The 23,337-nt window shown below is 37.1% G+C and overlaps 1 protein-coding gene across 6 annotated transcripts in view; it reads right to left on the bottom strand.

Annotated features, from left to right (window-relative positions):
* MME (membrane metalloendopeptidase) overlaps nt 1-23,337 on the bottom strand; it is a 130,675-nt gene that overhangs the window by 24,685 nt on the left and 82,653 nt on the right. For all 6 annotated transcript variants that reach the window (XM_081329200.1, XM_081329199.1, XM_081329201.1 and 3 more), the window contains 10 exons: nt 16,712-16,873; nt 15,499-15,579; nt 13,966-14,052; nt 13,744-13,862; nt 12,202-12,267; nt 10,789-10,923; nt 9,497-9,598; nt 5,298-5,434; nt 5,101-5,194; nt 359-487 (listed from right to left, as the gene is read on the bottom strand). In XM_081329200.1, the coding sequence (XP_081185326.1) occupies nt 359-487; nt 5,101-5,194; nt 5,298-5,434; nt 9,497-9,598; nt 10,789-10,923; nt 12,202-12,267; nt 13,744-13,862; nt 13,966-14,052; nt 15,499-15,579; nt 16,712-16,873 (1,112 nt within the window). The remainder of the gene's footprint in view (nt 1-358; nt 488-5,100; nt 5,195-5,297; nt 5,435-9,496; nt 9,599-10,788; nt 10,924-12,201; nt 12,268-13,743; nt 13,863-13,965; nt 14,053-15,498; nt 15,580-16,711; nt 16,874-23,337) is intronic.

Here is a 23,337-nt window from a genome sequence, read left to right on the forward strand (position 1 = left end):
ACTATAAAAACTAAACACATTTAAAACAACAAAAATCTGGTCCCAATTCAAACTTCTGATGTGGTAAATGGCAGGGGCAAAGGAGCCAAACAGATTGGTGCTGAGGATGGAGTCAGAAACTGTGGTCAGATACAACATAGGCTATGCTGGTTGTCAGAAGGATAGCAATTCCCTTCTTTCTGGCCTGTATCAACTATATGAGCCCAGAATACTGTCATTCTTGCCTGGTCTTATAAAACCGAATTACTTTCCAAGCAGTTGTTAATATGCCTGGTTTGGTTTCCAAATCCCCACTGCAATATTCCTGCCATTTATATGAATCCAACACCTCCTTAAGTATCATATCAATGATAATTACCACATGTTTACTCTCTCCAGCAAAAGCTTCTTGGACATAAAGTCTCCCCACAGCATTCCCCATAATGCTGTTGACGTAGTTTGCACAACGGCGCCAGATTGCAGCATCTGAGGTTGTGCCATACAAAACCTGTAAAGCATAAACATAAATCATTTATGCATGTGGCAACAAGCAAAAACACATGAGTTTGGAAACAATTCATGTCCTCCCTGAATACTTTTAATCAGTGCTTAATGAAAAGTGTTTGTGGATAAGGAATATTTTAAAAATGGGATAATAAAGTGAGAACATATTGAGATTTACATTGTTTCAAGAGTTTAGAGAATGTCAAGCAGGCTCTATCAATCTCAGCAGGGTGAGAGCCTTCGTACTTCTTTTTCTTTAAGTACAACTTCTTGAAAACTTAAGCGAGGCAAGTAGGAAAGCAACTTTTATTTGGTACTGCCTCACAGCCATCCCAGGCAATAATAGCTCTCCTTAGAAGAAAGGAAATGACCTCCATAAAGATAAAACTGATCAAGGCAGCAGTTTTATTAGACTAGCTAATAACACGATTTTTTTTACATGTTCTGGAATATTTATTCTGCTTTTTGATGTTATTACACTTCTTCACTTCTTCCTTCTCCTTCTCAGACATGAAGGAAGATATGAAGCAAATAGGACTCAGTCATAAACTCAACACTCTGGAAACAAGGAATGGCCAGACATTTAGCAAAGAACCGGCTTCCAGGGGAAAGAGGAGCCATATTAATTTTATAGCATTCCCTTGCAGAAAGAGCTCCAGATAGTTTCAGAGATTTGCCTGCAATCTTTTACAGTAGATGAATTCTGGCACAACCTGAAAATCAAAGGAAACTGCTTTCTGGATTTTATCTTTAATGATGTCTCAGCACTAGTTTTGGAGAAGGACTTAAAGTCTAGGTTGTGATAGTGAAATGTAATACTGTAGCTCTATTAAATCACTTTCTGGCCAGTACAATTTTACAATAGCATTTTTGTCTGATATTTTGTTTTGAGTTTTGAAAATTATGTTATTACGATGGGGCCATTCTGGGTTATCCTGCCTTCACAACAGTGATGGCTATATAGTGTGCATTTATAGACATCCAAGAAGGAATAGACTATTTTTTCTTCTAAGTGTGGGCAACTGGCCTGTAATTTGTGCACATCAAAAGTCAACAATGATTGTGGTGAAATCCTTCTGTATCTTACCAAATGGGTAATAGTGACCTGCTGTGATGTTTCAAACAAAAACATTGTGAAAATTGTTGTCACATGCCTTTCCCTTACTACAGAATAAGGAGCAGCATATGCTGTTTCTGTCCATTACAACAGCCTGCACTTTGAGACCAAATATTGGAATGGTTTTATAATTTATAAAACACCCATTATATCCAAAATGAGTCTGTTTTAGAGCCAAGCTTTCCCCCTTGAAATACTGGCAAGTGCTTGCAGGATTTTCACAGTTTCTCTGGAGTAAATCATTGCATTTTAGACAACACCTCACTGAGGTCCCTCCAAGCCCCAAGCTAATTCCATTGATCAAAGTGAAACACTGCATCTTCCTGGAGGGGAAGAAGCATCAGAGCTCTGCTTGAGTAACACAATGTTCCTGAACCTTGGAATAATTCTGTAATTTAATTAGCCTTTTGATCATTGTTTGTTTCAAATTTGTTTCAACCCATTTTATTTTTGTAAGGGACATACAGTATGCAACCCTTTTAGATAATGGGCCATAGCTGTCCTTTGAGTCATATCCTGGAAGCCATTCCCTGAGAAAATCCAATGTAGAAAAGGATGAAGTGAGGCCTGTGATGGGAACTACTATTTTTTTTAAAAAAAAATAAGTAAAGATTTATGTAATTTAATTGTTAAATTAATGTTTGTTAAAATAAATACAATTGTTTAATGTTTATATAAATGCAATTAATTATGTATTTGTCTTTGTATGTCTCCTAGAGTCACTTCTTCTGCTGGTGTGGGTGGATAAGCTAATCCCATTGGGATGAGCTGGTTTCTCAGGAACTCTGGACCCCTGCCATGAAGGGCTTTAAAGGTGATAACCAACACCTTGAATTGGACCAAGAAACAAACTGGCAACCAATGCAGCTTGCAGAACAGCAGTGTAATGTGGCCCCAAGAGACCCCAAGAACTGCACACGCAGCTGTGTTCTGCACCATACTTCAGGATAGTCTTCAAGGACAGAGCCACGTAGAGCCTATTGCAATAGTTCAGCCATGAGATGACCAGGGCTGGGGGTGGGAGTGGGGGTGAGCACAGGGATTCCTGATCCAGGAAAGAGCACAACTGATGTACAACATGAAGGCTCTCCTAACCACAACTGCCACTTGCCCAGAACACACATCCAGTGTTACTCAGTCTTACCAGGATTCACCCAGAGCTTCTTGTCCCCCATCCAGAACCCCAGGCATCACAAAAGGGCAGCAACAGCATCACTTGGGTCACCTAGCTTGGAGATGTAAACCTGGCTATCATCAGCATACTGATTGTACCTCATCCTCTGGATGATCTCACCCAGTGGCTTCATGTAGATGCAGAATGTACTGAGCCCTGCACCATAAACAAGGGTCGTGGGCTGGAAATTTCACTCTCTATCAACACTAATTGAGACTGATCTTGGATAAAATCAAACAAGAATAAAACTGCGCCATCTAGCCCCAAACCCCACACTCAGCCCAAAAGGATACCATGGTCAATAGTGTTGAAGGCCACTGAGAGATCAAGGAGAGCAAGGATGGATGCATTACCCTTATCCTGTTCTCACCAGAGATCATTGACAAGTAGGACTAATGCTGTTTTGTGTCCCATAACTGGCCTGAATCTTGATTGAAAGGGATCCAGATAATCCATTTCATCCAGAGCCCTCTGATACTGCCATGCAATTACCTTCTCTACCATGTTCCCTAAAAAGTAAAATGGGCAACTGGATGGAAATTGTCCAGACAGATAGGATTAAGAGATGGGCTTTTTGAAGAGGAAGCAAACCTGGGCCTCCCTGAAAGCTCTCAGAAATGTCCCCTCTTGCCCTGATAAATTTATAACTGTCTGAATCCCTTTTCAGAACATGTAGCTGCTCCATGAGCCACAGAGAATATTGGGAGGAATTGGTTGAGAGCAATGGGTCAAGAGAGGCTACACAGGTGCAATCCTGTCCAAACCCTTGGCTACCCTTGGTTCTAGGATGTAACCAGAGCTTTGGCAGGACAGTGCAGTCCACCCTGGATATTCCCAGCTCCCTCTGGAACCCATTTGCTGGGATGGACTGCTCAACTGGATCTGGCCTCCCTACATGAAGGCTGAGACAACTTAAGAGACTCTCCAGGTCACAAGGGTATGATTTGACCAAGACAGAGGGATAATAACAGATCTCCCACCAGATCACATTGCCATTGCTCTGACTAGGTAGTCATATCCAATGTGTGACCACTGTCCTGAGTTGGGCCTAAGATTATATAAATTAGATAAATAAAATACACATTTCAACTTTTTATGGGAAGGAGGTGACATGTGGCTTTTGGATCTCAGGTTGTATACCCTTTCTTTATGTGTGTTGGATATTGGCTGAAGAAGCTATGTATCTTCACTATTGATACTGTAACTGATATCACAGCAAAATACAGGCTACACAGCATGTGAAATACCACCATAATGTGAAGGAATTTGTAAGTTTGGGGAAGATCTGTCCATCTGTCTGTCTGTCTATCTATATCATCATCTATCATCATCTATCATCAATCATCTACCTATCATCTATCTATTTATTCATGTTCCTTTAATCTTATGTGAACAGATTTAAATAGTCATTAAATTCTTCTCTGTGAACAGAATAGTTTGAAAAGGAACAGGTTATTTTGTTTTTTAATAAGCATATAAATAATATGGCAAAGATGAAAGAACTTCAGATAAATGTTATCAGCAAAGTTCAAAAGAACAGCTAGCTCCTACACTAATTTTCTTGAAGATGGCATTGCATGTTCTATTTTATTTCATTTTATTTTTTGTTGTAATTATGTGATATACTGCAGAACGTAATATTTACAAAACAGAACCTTCTTCTAGCTTGTAAACTTAATTTTGCTCAAAATATAATTACAATCATGAGTCAGAGTGGAGACTACATTCCAGCCAAAGTTAAGCTCTTTTTGTTTGAAAAAACAACAACAAGCTTATATTCCACTTAACATAAGTACTTCATTTTCATGGGGTTGGATCCAGCACTTCAATGAATCACAGAATATTTGAGCTGGAGAGAATTCTAATGGTCATTTAGTCTGTCCTATACATTCTTATACATTCTGAACTCTATCCATCCTGTTCAATTTAGACCAAAGCATTTACAAACGTACGAATGGGCCACGGTTATAGATCTGCAACTCTAGAACTTCCTCATAATGTTAAAAAGGGAGAAGAATGTTGGGAGACAGAGCTCAACAACATTTGGAGAGCCAGAGGTCCTCATTCCAAATATATGTCTCTTCATCATTTTGGAAAAAAGGATCAAATAAATTCACAATTGCTTATTTTTCATCTTTGATGGAATTCAAAGAACTGTTTGTTCATGAGACCAACATTACAATTGTTCAAACCTGAAAAGGTGTGCCAATCTTGAGCTACCAATCAATATTTTCAAATTACTGTCTAAATATCAAGATGCCCACAGAAATATCAGGAGTTATATTCAAAGGTTAAGTACAAAAAGTGATTTTATAGATTTCTGTACCTTACGGAAATTATTCCTTGTGTCCTTGTACTCACGACTTAAGCTGCTCACCATATCCATGATGTATCTCCAACTTATGTAGTTTTGAATTTCTCTGCATAATAAAGCAACAAGAAGCATTTGTTGCTATTTGTAGAACTATGAAACATATTGGTGAGTTCAAAAAATAAAAACTTAACATGCATTGGCATGCATACCTGGCACTGTATTTGGAAATGACAGACTTCAGCTTGATTAAATATTCTGGAGCATACACAATTATGTCTTCTGTATGTTTAACTTCAATTGCCACTGTTGTCATGATATTATTTACAAATTTTATCCAGTCAAATGTCTGTGGGGAGAAAGAAATGTCAAGTAAAATAAAATGCTAGACAATTTTACTCTTAGCATTAAGTCTTTATCATTGATTTTGCCAAATACATTATATGCTTTAGGAAGATGGTTGGTCGTTTTTAGCTGTGTTATAACCATTCTTTGTATTACATTTACAATATAATAAGGTAATAAAAGAAAACCACGCACAGATGTTAACAGCATTCAGAAACAACATATCTGAGGGGGAGAAGGTGCCCCAGACTCATTTCAAAACTATTTTACTGGGATCCCATTCCAATGTTTTAAGGACATAACTATTGGTTTTAGGAAGTACAGAACCTTACCGAATACCTTCCCATACTCCCTATGCATAGGACAATGTGACACATGACTTTTTCTCAGCCACAAGCTACTGTGTCTAGATTTCACACAGTGAGTGACTCCTAAGGTACTTCCAGATACAGTATATTTGAATTTTAGTATTGCTTATTTCAAAATTTAAATAGTGCCTTAAATTTTATTCAGCGGTTGGGGATGTTTTATGCACTGTTCGAAAGTAGGCATATATAAATCACATAATATGTCGTAGAGGCAAAACATATAAAATTACTTAGATGATGATGTTACCTAATTTGGGTAACTATGTAACATCACTAGCACTGATGATGTTACCTAGTTTGGGTAATGAAACATCTGCAAAGAAACAAGCAAGCTCAGAGAGCACCAAGGACCTCTCCATATTTAGTGACTGGATGGACCGATACCTAACTGGTACAAGCTATCTATATACTACTAAGACTCTCTTATCTGATTGTCTCTGTGTAACCTTCAGTTGGGTGAAATGGTGCATCACAAGGCAACATTTTTTGAATCGAGTTACCTCAAATGGGCTAACTTAAGGAATGAATCAAAAACCCAGAACCCATTATTCCCATTGGCCTGAAATTTCAAGGATCTTCAGACCAGTTCTATTGACAAACTTATGTCCAACCTGCAGCAATGCCATTCCACTGTAGTCACCCACAGTAATGTGATTCCTGAAACTCCCTGCCAGTTGTCCACTGCAAAGTATAATGGAATGTGTGGATGACCTTGGGGAATGGTGGGGAAGTGATGTTACCTGGGAAACAATCAGAATAGAGGCAGGAACTCCCAGTGGCTTAGTGGTCAGAGAAAGAAAGTAGGAAAAACCTGTTCCAATGGATCAAATAGTTCAAAAGTGATGTCAGGAAGTTTGCACTTTTGGACTTGCGATACTCTGTTAATGTAGCCTTAAAATACAGTAGAATTAGTTCACTTTGTCGTGTTTCCTGTCTGATTTACCTGGGAGGGCTGACACCAAGTGAAGGGGGAAGCAGGCAGGAAATTGGAATTCACTCCTGTTCCCATTGCTTTTTTGCCCTCCTGTGGTAATTCTGTATATCGGTCTAGGTAAGGAAATATGAGCATGGGTTGTCTAGTTGAAACTTAGCATTTCAAGATTATATGTATATTTCAGTGAATTTTACCAACACATTACTTAACAACTGGCTTATCAAAATAATTTGCATGGACTGCTTCATCTTTTGTCATTTGATTTTCTGCAGCCAGACTGCTCCTGTAAACAAATTTCTCATAAGTGGAAAAAACCCCAAAACCTTTGATAATAACAATACACCATTGTTAAGCAGTTTAGCTGTGCTCATAAACTCTTGGCCAATAGGCAATAACTTAAGTTGAATAGCTTTAATTTAAAATTAATGAGCTGTAAAACAATCAAAGGACTGTAGTTCTAAAAGCATTTACATGATGGTAATTCTTATAATCAGAGAGACAGCTGTGGTTGCAAGAGGTCTTAGATATGTTTAAGGATTATGCCAAATGTGTTTAGGAACAAAATGAAAGAAATTGTCACCCTGATTAGAGGTAATACTAAGTATCTATAGTTTAACAGTTTATCGACTTGGATTTTGAAGACTGACATCAGCATATGAAATTTGCAAATTAAGTTGTGGTTTAAGAAATTGATACTTGGCTGGGTTCTCCATCTTTTGTGAGATGTTTCTTGTATGACACATGCTCCAAAATCTAGTTTCCAGAATCCCATCCCGTCTTGCTGGCAGCAATGCAGGAAGTAACACCAGCTGCCTGCAATTAGTGCAGGTTCGAGTCCCACCAAGGTCAAGGTTGACTCAGCCTTCCATCCTTCCGAGGTAGGTAAAATGAGGACCCAGATTGTTGGGGGCAATTAAGCTGACTTTGTAATGCCGCTTGGGGTGTGTGTGAAAGCCCTAACAAGCAGGCATATACATAGAATGAAGGCTACTGCTAAGCTTGTAAGCCGCCCTGAGTCTTCGGAGAGGTTGCACAGGTTCGCCTGGTGCGCCAGTTGCGTCCCTATCTGGACCGAGACGCCCTACGCACAGTTACTCATGCGCTTGTTACCTCCCGTCTGGACTACTGTAACGCTCTCTACATGGGGCTGCCCTTGAAGACCACTCGGAGGCTTCAACTGGTGCAGAATGCGGCCGCGCGAGTTGTAATGGGGGTCTCCCGATACTCCCATGTAACACCTCTACTCCGCGAGCTGCATTGGCTTCCGGTTGCCCTCCGGGTGAAATTCAAGGTGCTGGTTATTACCTATAAAGCCCTACATGGCCTGGGTCCGGGCTATTTGAGGGAACACCTGCTGCCAGCATCAAACGCCCTTCGCCCAGTGCGCTCCCACAGGGAGGGTCTGCTCAGGGTGCCGCCGGTGAGAGATTGCCGGCGGGTGACACCCAGGGATAGGGCCTTCTCAGTGGGAGCGCCTGCCCTCTGGAACCAGCTGCCGGTGGAGCTGAGGACTGCCCCCGACCTCCGATCATTCCGCCGGGGCCTGAAGACCTGGCTCTTTGAGCTCTCGGGCCCAGGCTGAGGAGAAATTTTAATTGGGGTTTTAAGTATACAGGGTCAATTTAATATTTTTTAATTTGGTTTTTTAACTTTTGTATGGTGGATTTTTTAATTTCCTGTAAACCGCCCTGAGTCCTCAGGGAATAGGGCGGTATATAAATGTAACTAAATAAATAAATAAATAAATAAATAAATAAATGGAATTAAAATTAAAAAATTAAAATTAAAAATGCATTCTGGGCTCATTTGTACATTTGGATTAACCTGATTTGGGCAACCTTGTCTAGTCTGCAAATATCCAGAAAACTACATGAGAACTCCCAAGAGATACAGAAAACCCTAAAGTTCACTTAGTGCCCTTCTGAGTGGGTTTTAGTTTGAATTGCAAAGTTATGAAGTGATTGACTTCATAATTTCACAATTCGATGAAAGGTTATTGACTTTGAAATGATGTTTGTGGGATTCTAGCAGGTTAAAGTAAAAACAAACAAACACATAAGCACAAAAATAAAACCAGATAAGATCAAGTGACAATTTAAAACCAGTATTAATGATATCCAGAGAAATTATTCTACAAGGCCATTAAACAGATAACAGCCTTTTTGCAGTTGCATACTGCTCCCATGTTTAAATAAAAAAAGTAAAGAGGTTAATTTATTTCATACTTGCTGCAATATGTCTCAAAATTACACGTGCTGAGAAATTACTGATAATACAAATCAGTTCATTAATGAGTTTAAAGAACAAGTCAACAAAAGATATTCTTTAATCAGAAGATTGACATGTCAACTTATTAGAACTTAGTGCCAAAGAATTTAGCCTTGGGACAAAGGTTCTGTTCCTATCCTTCTGTCACATGGATAAATTTGTCCTTATTGAATATTATGTAAGTGTCATATCTACCATAAAATGTAGATATGATTACATCTCATTTCTTTGGGCCAATGAAACAATTTATATCACTAAACTTTGTCCTGCTGTTAAGAGTTGATTTGTAGCAATAAACTATAGCTTAATTTCACTGTCCAAATCTACATTTGCTTTGTTTCTCCTGCAATCAGTTAGATACACACACCAGGCTGGTATATTTAGCTTAGCATTTTAAGCTCAAAAGCTTCATATCAAACTTTTTTTTTAAAAAAAAAGTGGGTTATATTCTCAGTCAATGGCAGAAGCTGGGAGCAACATATTAGCAATATTTTACCTTATTATTGATTTCCATGGAGAAATTCTTTTGGAGATCACTCAGCTTCATTTTGTGGTATAGCAAAAGTGGGTCATTTCTGTCTTCATCTTTGGTTGTGGCCTAGAAAAACAAATTTATACTATAAAAAGGAGTGGCTGGGAAGAAAGGACAACAAAAACAGGAAAGCAAAAAAACAACAACCCCTTAATATAAAAGGCAAAGCAATCTTCAAATCAAAGAGATTAAGGTATAAATGACTGTATTGTTAGTATAGGTAGAAGAAAGTGTGATCTTATGGTCCATGGGACAGGATCCTAGGAAACACAGAAGCCCTCGCTATCCTCTTGCTGAAGCTAGAGATTCTGCTATGCCCCGGGATTAATTTGACCTTGAATACCCCTATCTCAGCTCATGCCAGCTTCTACATCATGCAACTTTCCAAGAACATAAAAGCCTCAATCTCAGAACACTGAGATTCAAAAGAATGTAACAGAATAGATCCTAGGCAAGACAAAATGTTCCTCTTAGCATAAGAACAAGAAGTGAGTGGAGATGCTACTGAATAGACTGTCATTTTGATATATCATATAGACCTGATTTATAGGTTCAGATCACTCTTTCAGTAATTCTTGGAATAAAGTTATTGAGATCAACATGATTTGTTATGTCTAACCTAAATCCCATTGATTTCAATATGTTTACTCAAAATATCACAAAGTCTAAATCCAAAATGTTACCAATGAGAGAATGTGGTGATACAATACATAGATTTTTTTAAGTACTCACCATTTTGTGTATTTCTAGAGTCATAAATATAAAAATATTCAGTGTTTTCTCCTTGCTGGGGCCACTGTACCTTGAGTACATTAGCTATGTAATGTATTTTTATTATTACTTTTATAGTAGTATTAATATATACTACTAATAAGTATTGAAGGATTATCGTATGATGCAGTAATGTCAAAACAGAAGTAGAAATAGAACTAGATATAATGAATTTATTATCTGTGAACCCTGGAACATTTTCCATTCTGACCATACTAATCCAGCCACATTATGTCTGTTCTGGAAGTTTTTTCATGGGAACAGCCAGGTTTAGGATTAAAATGGAATATTTTTGTATTCCCTGGAGCATCTCATCCCCCAAACAGTAGTAGGAAATAGAAATACCTTTCCCATGTATAAATTTAGCCGTACTTTCTCCCTAAAATCCCCGATTTAACAGTATAATTTTGGGAGTGAGGGAAAGAGACAGAAGCCATTTTTTTCTTACAAAACATTCTGTACATAAAATAGGAGATTTAACTTACATTTGCAATTTCTTTCTCAAGAGCCATTATCCTCTCTGCTTCTATAGAAATTTCAGTGTCATTGATGGGGAGATTTCTTTCTTGGCGAATTAACTTTGCTACAGAAGTCATGAAACTTTCATAGGCTGAACAGGCCTGTAAAAAAAAAGAATGTTTTGCTTTAATACTATGACCAACTTGTATAAAAATTATTAAAATGTTAATAAAAAGAACAGTCTAAAGATAATTTTAAATATTGTATTACGGTAAGTTACTGTATACCTTTAATGAACATCAGCCATAATACTGTATGAAGATTTTATTATAAGTATTCTTTTAGATTTATAGTGTCTATTTAATCCTATAATTTGTACTGTTGAAGTACTAACTAGTCCTAGTAGTTTCTAAACTATTGCATTAAATCATGAGTTGGGATAAGGCACTAATTCTAGAAACAATTATTCATTTTAATTAACTTCTCTAAGTGTTTGAAGAGACCCTTTGCCTCTTGTTAATTAGCTTTTCTCCTTGGCATGCTGGAATTTGTATACTCACAATCCACATTTGGGTCAACTTAACACCTGACAGTTTTCTTCACTAATACTTTTGTGTAAGAAATTTGTATTTATATTAGGATGCTGCACCCAATCATCATCTGTGCACAGAATTAAGAAGAGCATATCAATCTGTCGTCATCAAGGCAAGAAAACCATCATAGAAAGGCAGCTTTAAGGATATAGAATGGTAGACAAAGTGCATAATCTATTTGGAGTGCTTATATGTACTCAGTCTCCGTTGGGGAAATTTTTTAATAGATGTTTATGTGGGACTTCTTTTGCTTTGTTTGCAAAGAATATATTTACACAATAAAGATAAAGGTAAAGGTTTCCTTGTCCAGTTTTGTCCAGCTCTAGCGCACAGTGCTCATGTCTGTTTCTTGGCCAAAGGAGCCAGCATTGTCCAAAGACAATTTCCATGGTCATGTGGGCAGCATGGCTATATGCCAAAGGCACAAAGAATGCTTTCCACCAAAGTGGTACCTATTAATCTACTTGCATTTGCATGCTTTCAAACTGCTAGGTGGGTAGGAGGTAGGGCAAACTGACATGCTCAGTGTCCTTAATTGCCAAGCCATCACGCCCCCATGTTGTACAAAATAAACACACACAGAAACTTAACAATTTTGGTATATGCTGGACAATTTTTGTAGAGTAGTAAAACAGCATTATATCTTTCAAATGGAAATTGGACTATAAAAACTCTATAGCAAATATATTTGTTATTATAAATAGTTTGCATATATGTGGATGCTCATTTTCTTTTTTGCCTTTTTATTAGCATTTAATGAAGGCACTGCTCAGGGAAGCTGCCAGATTTGTCAGAAAGTCTAACTTTTCGTAGGAAGCTTTTGTTTATTCCTAAGTCTGCATATACCTCTTTGTACAGTCCAGTACATTCATAGTAATCACGGGAAGGAAGTCCAAGTCTTGGTTGATCAACCTACAAAACCAAATTTAAAAATAATGAGGCCACAAATAAAACAACAATTTGTCATCAGATAGAAGTTTGCAAGCAGTGATGTTTACTTTTTTCTAAGTAACTCAATTTTTTTCCAAAGTGCCTCTAAGGTGAGGCTTTTGAAATACAAGCATATAAAGCTAAAAATTTGGAGAGAAAATGAGGAGGGAGGGAGGAAGAGGAGGAGAGGAGACAGGAAGACTAAAATGGGTACCCTCCCTGATTTCCAACAACTGTGGCTTGTTGACAAGAAAAAGAAAATATGATGGTGATATCAAGACATAAAAGTTTCACTCTGCTATATTTCCTATAAGAGAAAGTAAGTGTTCAGTTACTAAGCATCTGTACAAATAGAAAAAAGCCATTGCTGCTTAAGAGTGACAAAGGAGAAATGGAGATTCAGTATTCTTAGTAGCAAATGTCATAAGACACAATCAAAAGTAGAACTTCAGCGTCATAGAGGTGTGACTACAGATTGACATACCACGTTTACTTAGCGGTTAGAACAGACATGTCAAACACAAGGCCCAGAGGCCAGATCTGGCCCGTGAAGTAGTTTCATGTGGCCCACAAAGCCATCCTGGAAACAGTGAGGGAATGGCCCCCACTGCCTTGGCCCTGGCCCAGAGACTCTCCTTCTGCCAGAGACCCTCAGATCTGTCCCCCTCCTGCCCAGGCCCCCATAGGCACCCTTGATGCAAACGATGTAGAGCTGGCCATGCCCACCCAGTAGGCCATACGCACTCTAGCCACGCCCACCCAGTAGGCCACGCCCGCCCAGGCCATACCCACCCAGCCCCCTGAGGGCAACCGCAATGCTGATGCGGCCCTCAATGAAATTGAGTTTGACACCCCAGGGTTAGAAGATATAGCATTATTTCAGTATGCTCTTTTATGGGAGGAAACAAAGCTATATAGAACCAAAAACAAGGGAAAAGAAATATAGGACAAATAGCTTATCCCTTGGCTCCTACCAAGTATCCACAAAGGCTACTTACTATTCTTTATTGGCTGCATTTTCCTAACCCTGCACACATTGTAATTATTAGTCTGTTACAATAATTTGAACATCAATCTTAATGGAGCTTTTATCATTGAGGATCACAAAATCAATGGGTAGGTTAATCAGGCAGATTCTATTGAAAATTAGAAAAGTTACCGTAATTACTTTTCCTAAGCATACACAATCAAGCAATATATGGCAGAATGATTTAAATTCAGTCATCAAAGGAAATGAATCCTGACTGTATAAGACATGTTTAGCAAAACATTTTTAACGGAAATAAAATGGGAGTTACATGTGCATTACTGTTCTGTTGCACCCTTGCTTGTGAGCCATATTAAGGACTCCACAGTAGGATGATATGCTATTCATTTAAATTTAAAATCCCTAGTTTCCCTAACCATGCCAGTGAGAACAAATGCATTTTTAGACATTTTCAAGAATGACAAACTTACATGAAGTACATGTTGTGAGGAGTTTTTATCATCAGTACCAACAAACATGTTAATGATGACTTTTCTCCCAAATTGAAAATTTAACTCTGCAATGGATTTCTCTGCACTCCATGTGGAGCCTAAAGTAGTAAAATCATATAGTTAGTGTTGGATAAAGATAACTTTTAACTTCCCCTTTTCTGTTTGAAAATTACAATGAACAAATAACCTGAATTCACCTACCGTCCCAGCTTTCTGCTGCTATAGGCCATTCTGAAATGTTGGTCATTAGGTTAATTAGCGGTTTCCCTTTTTTGCTGTTAATGGCAGCTTGTGAAAATAAACATGAATTCCATTAATTACAAGTAAAGACTTCTTAAACCACTCAATTATCACAATAATGTATGGTGATGATCCTGTATTTCCAAACAAAGATTTTCTGCAGAATCATATCTCACAAGAAAAGGTGGACAAAAACAAATAGATGGAAGTAACTTGAGCCTTCGGTGCCTTCACAGAATATGATTTAATAGGTTTGTAAGTGACACAAGTCACAACAATTTTACACGTGTTATGATGTCATCACAGAAATAAAACAACTCACATAACATGATGTCACATGATGTCATTCCATCCCCTCCCTCCCATGGTCTATGGTTTGTGGCCTAAGCTATAAAAAGATTTGTTTCTCACTTATGATGAATGGTTTTGGTTTGTAGTTATGGCTTATAGAAGAACTGAACCCATCCTATGTGGTATTAGCAAACATTGTACAGCTGTGCAAAGTATTCAAAAAGAGCAATTCAGTCAGTCAGTCAGACGTAACTGCCACTCTCACAATAGAGTCTCTGGGAGGCTTATAGAACAACAATGTCTGGGTTCCAATGGCATGCCAAACCAAACCAATCCAACCCAACCTAAACTAAACCAAATCTTACAGTAGTGTACTGTAAATAAAGGTAAAGGTAAAGGTTCCCCCACACATGCGTGCTAGTCGTTTCCGACTCTAGGGGCCGGTGCTCATCTCCGTTTCAAAGCCGAAGAGCCAGCGCTTGTCCGAGGACGTCTCCGTGGTCATGTGGCCGGCATGACTAGACGCCAAAGGCGCACGGAACGCTGTTACCTTCCCACTGCAGTGGTCCCTATTTTTCTACTTGCATTTTTACATGCTTTCGAACTGCTAGGTTGGCAGAAGCTGGGACGAGTAACAGGCGCTCACTCTGCTACGCGGCACTCGGGATTCGACCCACCAAACTGCCGACCTTCCGATCGACAAGCTCAGCGTCCTAACCCACTGAGCCACCGCGTCCCTTGTTAATTTAAGAATCAGTAATATTTACTGTGAATAACATTATTTCTCCAAGATTTTTTTTGCTAGCCATTTCCTTTACAGATGCCACAAATGGAAACAACTATCAACTACAACTACATTCTATCAGTTTTTTTCTATGACCTCCTACACAGTATCTATAAAGTAGATTTCAATTAGTCAACTGTACATCTCAAGAATTGAAGCAATTGATTAAGAAATATGTACAGAATTCAATAAACTGATACTAACCTCATACACTTGAATTTAAATGTGCGAAGCATACTATGGTGCCTATAAAGTAGTTGCAAGAGTGCAACTAAAAAGTAATATTAGTAAGCTGCCCAGAGTTACCTTGAGGTAAGATGGGTGACCAATAAACAAACCAATAAACAAACAAATAAATAAATAAGAAAGAACAAGGTTACATTCATTACTTAAATGTGGTAATTTAGCAAGCAACTTACTTTCATTTATACAAGATCTATAGAGTGTTTTTGCTTTTGCAACAGCATCTATATCATTACTGTCCTTCTTCTCAAGAACATCTGAAAATGATAAAGATATATATTACTAAGTATGATACATAATGTAGGTTACATTCTATAGGTTTTATGCAGAAGCACACATACACATTTTACTCATTTTAACTTCATAAAAAAATGAGATCAGAATTCAAAGCCTTATAGGCCAAACTCAAGAGTTTCTGGCAGAATGATGAACTAAATTTCCATGGTGAAAGCAGAGGCTTATTTGAAGAAAGACAGAGCCACCACTAAAGTTCCCCTGTGTATTGCAGCAACTTTCTGTGGGCATAGCTGCCTTTTACCATAAGGGGATAAATTAAAAAGGTACTTTCCAAGCAGTTTGATCCTTCTTTCTTAGATGCACCAATTTAATTTCCCTTCCTATAGGCCCTATTAGGAAGGAAAATAAAAGAAGCAAAATCAAGAAAAAAACACTTTCTAATGTATGTTTTAACTTGGTCAGTGCAAACCCAGCAGAGTTTAGAAATTGGTACTTCTTCTGCCACAGATTCTCTTCTGTTTTGGAGGTTTGCTTTGTCCATCTGTAAATACTCTAAGATTAATGTAATGCTGTTTCCATTAATGCCTTTATGGGGTCTCTATTCCCAAATTATTTGTCTGATTCTCATCAAATTTGACATCTTTTGATACTTCTAATACAGTCCTTATTTGTCTATATCTAAATATAAACTGTAAGACTGACCAGTTTGGACTAACTTGTTAAGCTAATTATTTTCTTTCTAATTTCTAGGACAATTGCTCATTCCTTCTGGATCATTGAGCCAAATGATGCAAGAGCCAGAATGCAATGCAGAGTCTGTCCCACTAAATGAGACCAAGATCATCCAAATATGTTTACTCTTGACCCACTGTTGATGTGGTTGTTAGCTGGGGATGGTTTTTTTTTTGGTTGTGGCTTTTTCAGCCCCACATTGTTGGGGTCTGCTATTGTGCATTATCTCCTCTGCCTTTTTTGTTTACTCTTGATCAAAAAAGTATGACCTTACAAATTTGCATGTCACCTAGCAAATCTTTGAGATTGAGATAAACCAGAATATATATCTTGCTATTCTGTCACAAAATTGGAATGTATATAAAAAAACAAAAAAAATAAATGATTCAAAAGTTGAAGTAACTCATTTGTACTACTGACCTTTTAAAACAACTTCTAGTTCATCTCTTAAAATATCAAAATTACTATAACGGGAACTTGTTTCTGGTATAATGTGCTTTTTTAACCATCCTCCACAAGCATACTGGTAAAAATTACTGCAAGGTTCTGCTGTTGTATCCATGTTCTCAATGATTCGGGCAGCTGTCATAAAACATAAAGACATATCGAGGGTAATGTATTTTTTAAAAAAGTCTACATTTATCTTTATTGTTATAAAACAATAGCATTAATAGAGATTTAGTTTTGTAATGAGCAGTTGTAACCCTCAAGTGTTTGAATTATGCCAAGCTGTATTAACTGAATGTCAATTACTTTTGAAGAGAGATATATAGAATTCCACTGTACAACAGCAGAGTTAGTTGGGTGTCAGTATTATTGCAACTAATAGAACTTATCGAAATACAGATTTGTAGACTGCCATAAATAACATCTGAATTTCACACTAAGTTAAATATTTTGGGTAGCTAGAAGATTCTGTTCCAAGAACATGACTTGATTGAAACAAAACCTGCTTCAACTGAGGGAGAATGAAAATTAACAGCACAAACCAATTCTGAACTGTCATATATAGCTGTCCATGAGACTTGGCTTCACCTACTGCATTCAAGTGAAAGATAGAGGTTTTATTTTAGTTTGGGCATATTGCGAATCCACCGTTTGCAGCTTTTTCAACAAAGCACAGCTTAATATGTTATGTGAACTCAGCCATGCATCTTATTCTGCCATTGTGTATTTATGTGTTGTTTTAATTGCCTGGTTATTTTCTAATTTTTGGCTTTGGTTTTGCATAACAGTATTGTTTTATTTTATTTAATGTTACTTTATGTGATTTATTATCTTCCCTGGCTATTTCTTTGCTAACCCATGATCATATAATTCAATATAAAAATACTAGAGAAATACTTGATACCAGGATACTCACACTTCTGACTTGTAACCTGATGTTGCCTAATGGAAATTTTATTTAACTTTATCTTCCAGATTCCAATTGTCAAGATGAAGCTCCCCTTTCTGAATGGCAATGTTCTTTAAAATTACAACTAAGGACTATATTCTTTCACTGAGGTAATGAATGCAATAGGATGTAAATTATATTGCAATTTTCTCTCTGAAAATGGGAAGATATTTTTAAAAAATGCATCACAAGGACATGTAATGAGGCTTGTATGAATATCTGGATGAAATGTCTGGATATTGGACTAGCCATAAAAATGTATAATATTAATTCTGTTTAAACATTATACTCAAATGATAATATACAAATCTGTACTAAAGGACATATTTCCCACAATATTAGAGGCCCTTCTCCCAATAACTGTGTGCTTCTCCCTCAGTCCTCATTCACCTTAGGTTGAACAAGAAAACTTAAAGAGAGTTTTCATTCTTGTTCAAGAGTCTTCATACTGCAGTCAAATGTATATAGCATATTTACTCAGAAATAAGACTAATTTTTCCTCAAAAAAAGAGGAGGAAATGAATTGGAGGAGCAGAAGAAAGTACTATTGAAATCAAGCTAACATTCCATCTCTTTTAAGCATCTGCAACAGAGAACCACCTCTTGCCTCAGAGGGTCTTAATTCTTTGACTGAATAGACCTAAAAATGCTTGTCATACTGAACTGCATAAAACAGCCCACAAATGGTTTTTTTGTGTTTGAAGCCCACCATAAACATCTTCATCAACCTGTTTTCCTTTGGGGGAAACAACAACTTAATAGAGCAAAAACATTTTTCCCAGTTTGGGAAACTAAATTAACAAATCTGTTCTACGTAACAGAAATTTATGCATAGTTACCTGGAAGGAAGGGTTACTGGATTTAGTTTCACGTAACACAGATCAGGGGTGGGGGGGCATACATTTAGGTTATAGAATAGGAATTGTTAACATTGGAATAGATAAAACAGAAAGCTGCTGAACACAATCAATAACTGATCAGAGAAGGCAATGAAATTATTTTTGATCATTGTAAAGAGATTAAATCATCCTACTCTGAAGAATACATGTTTAAGAAAATATTTATCAGAGAGTCTTCCACTTCTAAATATATGGTCTCTGTCACTTTCTGACTGTTAACTGCATATTCTTTCATATGTTAAGAAAGAGATATTTCTATTTATTTTGGGGACCCTGTAGAATTCATAACATCATCTGTCTTCAGAAAGATTAGAATTCTAATGTATGAAGGGAATCTCTATGACTGGAGAAAGTCCCATATTGCCTAAATTTACCATTTCAACATATAGATTTGACAAAGCAGAGAAGTTAGCAGATCATTCCTGGATGCATGAGAGATGTAATTCTGAAGATAGATGATGTTATAAAAAAGCAAATATGGCAGTGATGTAAAACATATTATTCTTTGCCTACTCCCCAAACTGTTTGCTTGTCTGTGAATCTTGACCATAGATGCAATTTTTTTCTCATTTGTATAAAATCAATAAACCAATTATGTTTTGGTAGTATTTAATACAGGCCCACAACTAGATTTCCCATGGGTCAAGAGAAGGGAAGAAGAGTACTATAGAGACAGGGATAGGTTTAAAGACATAGTGCATACTTAATATACTAAATATTAAGGCTGGTATGGTTGGGTGCAAAAATCCCAGCAATGAGATACCAAGAACTCTTAATTTCTTGTTTTTATTTAGTAGTCATCTGTATGTTTGCACCGAAATCTTCCATTCTAATTACCACCCACAGAGTTAAAAAGAAAAAAAATAAACCATAGACTAAACTATGAAGACTTTGTGCCTTAGTCTACTACATCAAGCATTGTAGCTTGTTCTGGTGGTTGTTGTTTTTTTTGTTTAGACCTATTGCTGGTTTCCATAAAACCATTTTCATAACCATTAACTTAAATTAAATTTAAATAAGCATGTTTCATTGAAAGCAATAATTAGAGTAATAATATGTTGTATATGATGTGATGTAGCAAATGTGTTGTCTTGAATTTAGCAACTACAGTCCCCACATAATGCAATGACAAGATTGGAGACAGCCTTATCTGTCTAGCTATTCCGTCTTACTCACTGATTTCCAAATAGAATATATTACAGCATAGATATCACTGCTATACAACCTCTCCAAGTTGAAGAAGTGGGGCAACCCACTTCAAACTTCAGAGTTTACCTGGTGTCAGCATATGGCAAACTAGATTTTCAGTTCTAATGGACTTACATAAGGCAAGGCAGTCAGCTGGCTAGAAACATAATTATTAAATTATAATACTTGGAGAGATTCAAACTTCACCATCCTCATGACTAATTCATTGCTGTGATTTGGTTAATTGAGTAATGGTAAAATCTGACTTCAATTCCTTTTTCCATAATACCACAAGAAATGTGTTAGTGGTAGATTTACTGTCTCTTCTAAACTTATTTGTAAACTTTGTTTATATCTAAATACCATTGAGGTTGTCTAAGTTCCAAAATAGAGGTTCACAATTTAAAATCTAAGTATCACACGACCCTACGCAAATTTCCCAATTCAAGATCAAGTTGTAACTTTTAACATGACAGAGTGAAATAATTAGATGAATTAAGAGAGTACTCTTATTAATTTTATTTAATTTTAATTAAATGTAAATCAAATTGAATTAAATATAGTTATTGTCTCGTCCCTGCCCACTTCTTTTTGGAGAATACTTCTTCCCTCCACCCCCACCCCCCAATATTGGTGTTGGAGAAGGTTCCTACAAATATTATGGACAGCCAAGAAAATAAACAAATGGGTCACTGAACAAATCAATCTAGAGTTCTTATTCAAGGCAGAAATGACCAGGCTCAAATTATCCTACTTGAGATACATTATGTGAACATCTTGCTTTTGGGAGAAAGCTCTGTTGCTGGAAAAAGTGGAAGACAAGGAAATCAGAAGCAAGTTGGATGGACTCGATTACAGTAGCAATGAATGCATTATTAGAAGACCTGAGGTTCTGAAATGATTGTTGTGTGGTAAATCTATCTATGTGGACATGAAGAATCAACATTGACCTGATAGTAAATAATTCCCCGTTCTGCAAGATGACCTTTGATCCTGAAATTGCACAGTGGTCCTTGAAATTTACAAATCTTTAAGAGATCTATCCGTTTCCTTTGTTTCATTCTGCAAACTTAGAGCATTGTTTAAGGATTCTGGAATCAAATTGCTTATTGATATGCTCCTAAACTGCTGTTAGGAGAAAACAGACTTAGCGCAATTCTCCATTCTAACCTATGATGTCTTGTGCTGTTCCCCACTGCTTCTTGGGCCAACTTCAGGAATTCCAGTCTGGATTGAAATGGGTTACTAACAAGTCTGAGCTAGTGCTGTCTGGACTATGGTCATTGCAAGATCTGATTGCCATCCTGTTTCTTATCCTTATTGTCCATGCAAGGAAGGCAAGCCTTGCTGTATGTCCACTAAAAGATGTAAGATTTGAATGAAACATGAGTTTCTAGGGGTGAGAAAAGTTTCATCTTGCCATCACTGGATCAACTGCAAGTCTATAAAAACCTATGGAGACTATCTACATAGCACAGTGACAAGCCCCTGAGGGGTGGCAAGAGGACAAATACTGCAGTCAGTTGGAGCTGAGGCTACCAGAAGAGCAGAACAAAGAACTGCTGAAGAACATCTGCTCTGAAGGGTTTAAGACAGCTCTGATGAGAAAAGAGCATTTAAAAAAAAAAAACCGAAACCAGCAAAGACTGTGTGGTTTTACTTGCAACAGGCTATGAGAAAGGGAGGATGACATCTGTTCCAGGGAGAGGTGGGGGACACAACTGACCAAGCAGAAAGTACAGACACTGTGCACTCCCTCACATCTGTGGTTTGATAGTTTTAATAACCATATTTGCAAACTAAGCTATTTTTAAATCAAGTTGAATTCCCCAAAATACAATAGAGGATCATAAATACCTGATATTATTGTCACAGTCAGCTATCAAAATTCATTTTTGAGCACAGTATTTATTTTTTTGGAAACATTTAATTTACCTAATTTGTGTAAAAAAAACTTCAATTACATGAATTCCCAGAGAATGGAATCTGACACAAATCTGTTATATCAAGAGTGGTTAAAGAGCCATGCTAGAATCCAGAAGACTGTGAGCTCTAATTCTGCCTTAGGCATGAGAATTGACTGGGCGACTTTGGCCCAGTCTCTCTTTCTCAGCCCAACCCACCTCACAGGATTGTTGTTGGAGGGAAAACAGGAGGAGAGAGGAGTATTAGGTATGTTTGCCATCTTCAGTTATTTATAAAAATAATAAAGGTGAGATAAAAATAAAATAAATATATAAACATATGTTTATACCACTGCAAATAGTTAATTCGTTTAAAACATCCAGTAAATGATGGTTGTGCAAGGAAAGTATGTTAGTCAGCACTTTTTTCAATATAAGAAAGTCCAGTTTCCTTAATGTGCCTCAAGAAAATGATTCAGCAACTAAAAAGTATTTTGATTAAGTAAGCTTAGGATTCTGCTCTAGGTTAATTGGTCTTGGGCAGTAAAACATCTTTTATTAACTAGAAACTTTGAAAAACAAATATTAATTTAATTATTAAACATTGATCTTGATAAGTGAACATTTTTTAATAAATAGCATGCAAGACACTACAGGAGTCAATTGTGCTATTCAGATAATATTTGACCTTCATATTATCTCTGTTCCTACAAATCAGAATTCTGTGCAATCCACAACACTATAAAATGTGCAGCAAAAGGTTTAAGGAAAAGTCAGTATCATGCACTTGACTGCATTCACACTAGTGCTTATCCCTGTTACTTAATTAACTCACATTCTGGGTTGCATAATACAATGAATCTTAAAGTAAACAACTTGGCTGGTTCATATTCTGTGTCATAATCCCTCCTCCCCACAATTAACACCAACGAAGTTTCAAACATTGTAATCTAGACAACTAAGTCTTTAACTGTCCTGGTTCAATGCAGTACATGAACTCAGCCATTAGGATAAAAAAAACATCTCACTAGTCTTGTAATTTTTTTCTCTTGTTAATTTCTGTCTCTTACCAAGAATTCTGACAATATATTTTTAAATATTTCAAAAGTTAATGTGCTGTGTCCTGGTGAATTCCCATCTCCATTCCCACCCCATCTCCTTCCCATGCCTGTCAGGGCAGAAAAGATAACATAGAAAAGAAACAGTTGACTATGTGTCTAAAGGTATTCAAGCAAATTTAAAACTGCTCATTATGTTGGACAGGTGAGAGGACAAAAGACTTCAATTGGGTCAGCTATACAAAGGAAATCTTTGACCTTTGTATTCATTTGCTTTTTAGCACTGGTGATTGTAGTCTTTATCTGCTGATGATTTGCCACTATTTTCTTTCTCTTTCAGAGCTTATCCCTGACAATCATGTGGCATATGACATCTTGGCAAGATGTAATTGATTAGACCAGGGTCATCTCCTGTCCTGTTTTTATGCATTTTTTTGTACATTTGTAGCTGCCATCTTGGTTTTTTTCAGCTCTCCCCCACTCCCATGGATGCTTCTGAAGCAGCCTTGTATACATCACTGAGAATGCACAAAACTAAAGGTATTGCTTTCAATCTAAATGGAGGTGGGAAGAAAAGGTCTTAGTTATCAATACAACTAAC

The sequence above is a fragment of the Vipera berus genome (genome assembly GCF_964194415.1).
Source record: "Vipera berus genome assembly, chromosome: 5".
Taxonomy (NCBI): Eukaryota; Metazoa; Chordata; class Lepidosauria; order Squamata; family Viperidae; genus Vipera; species Vipera berus.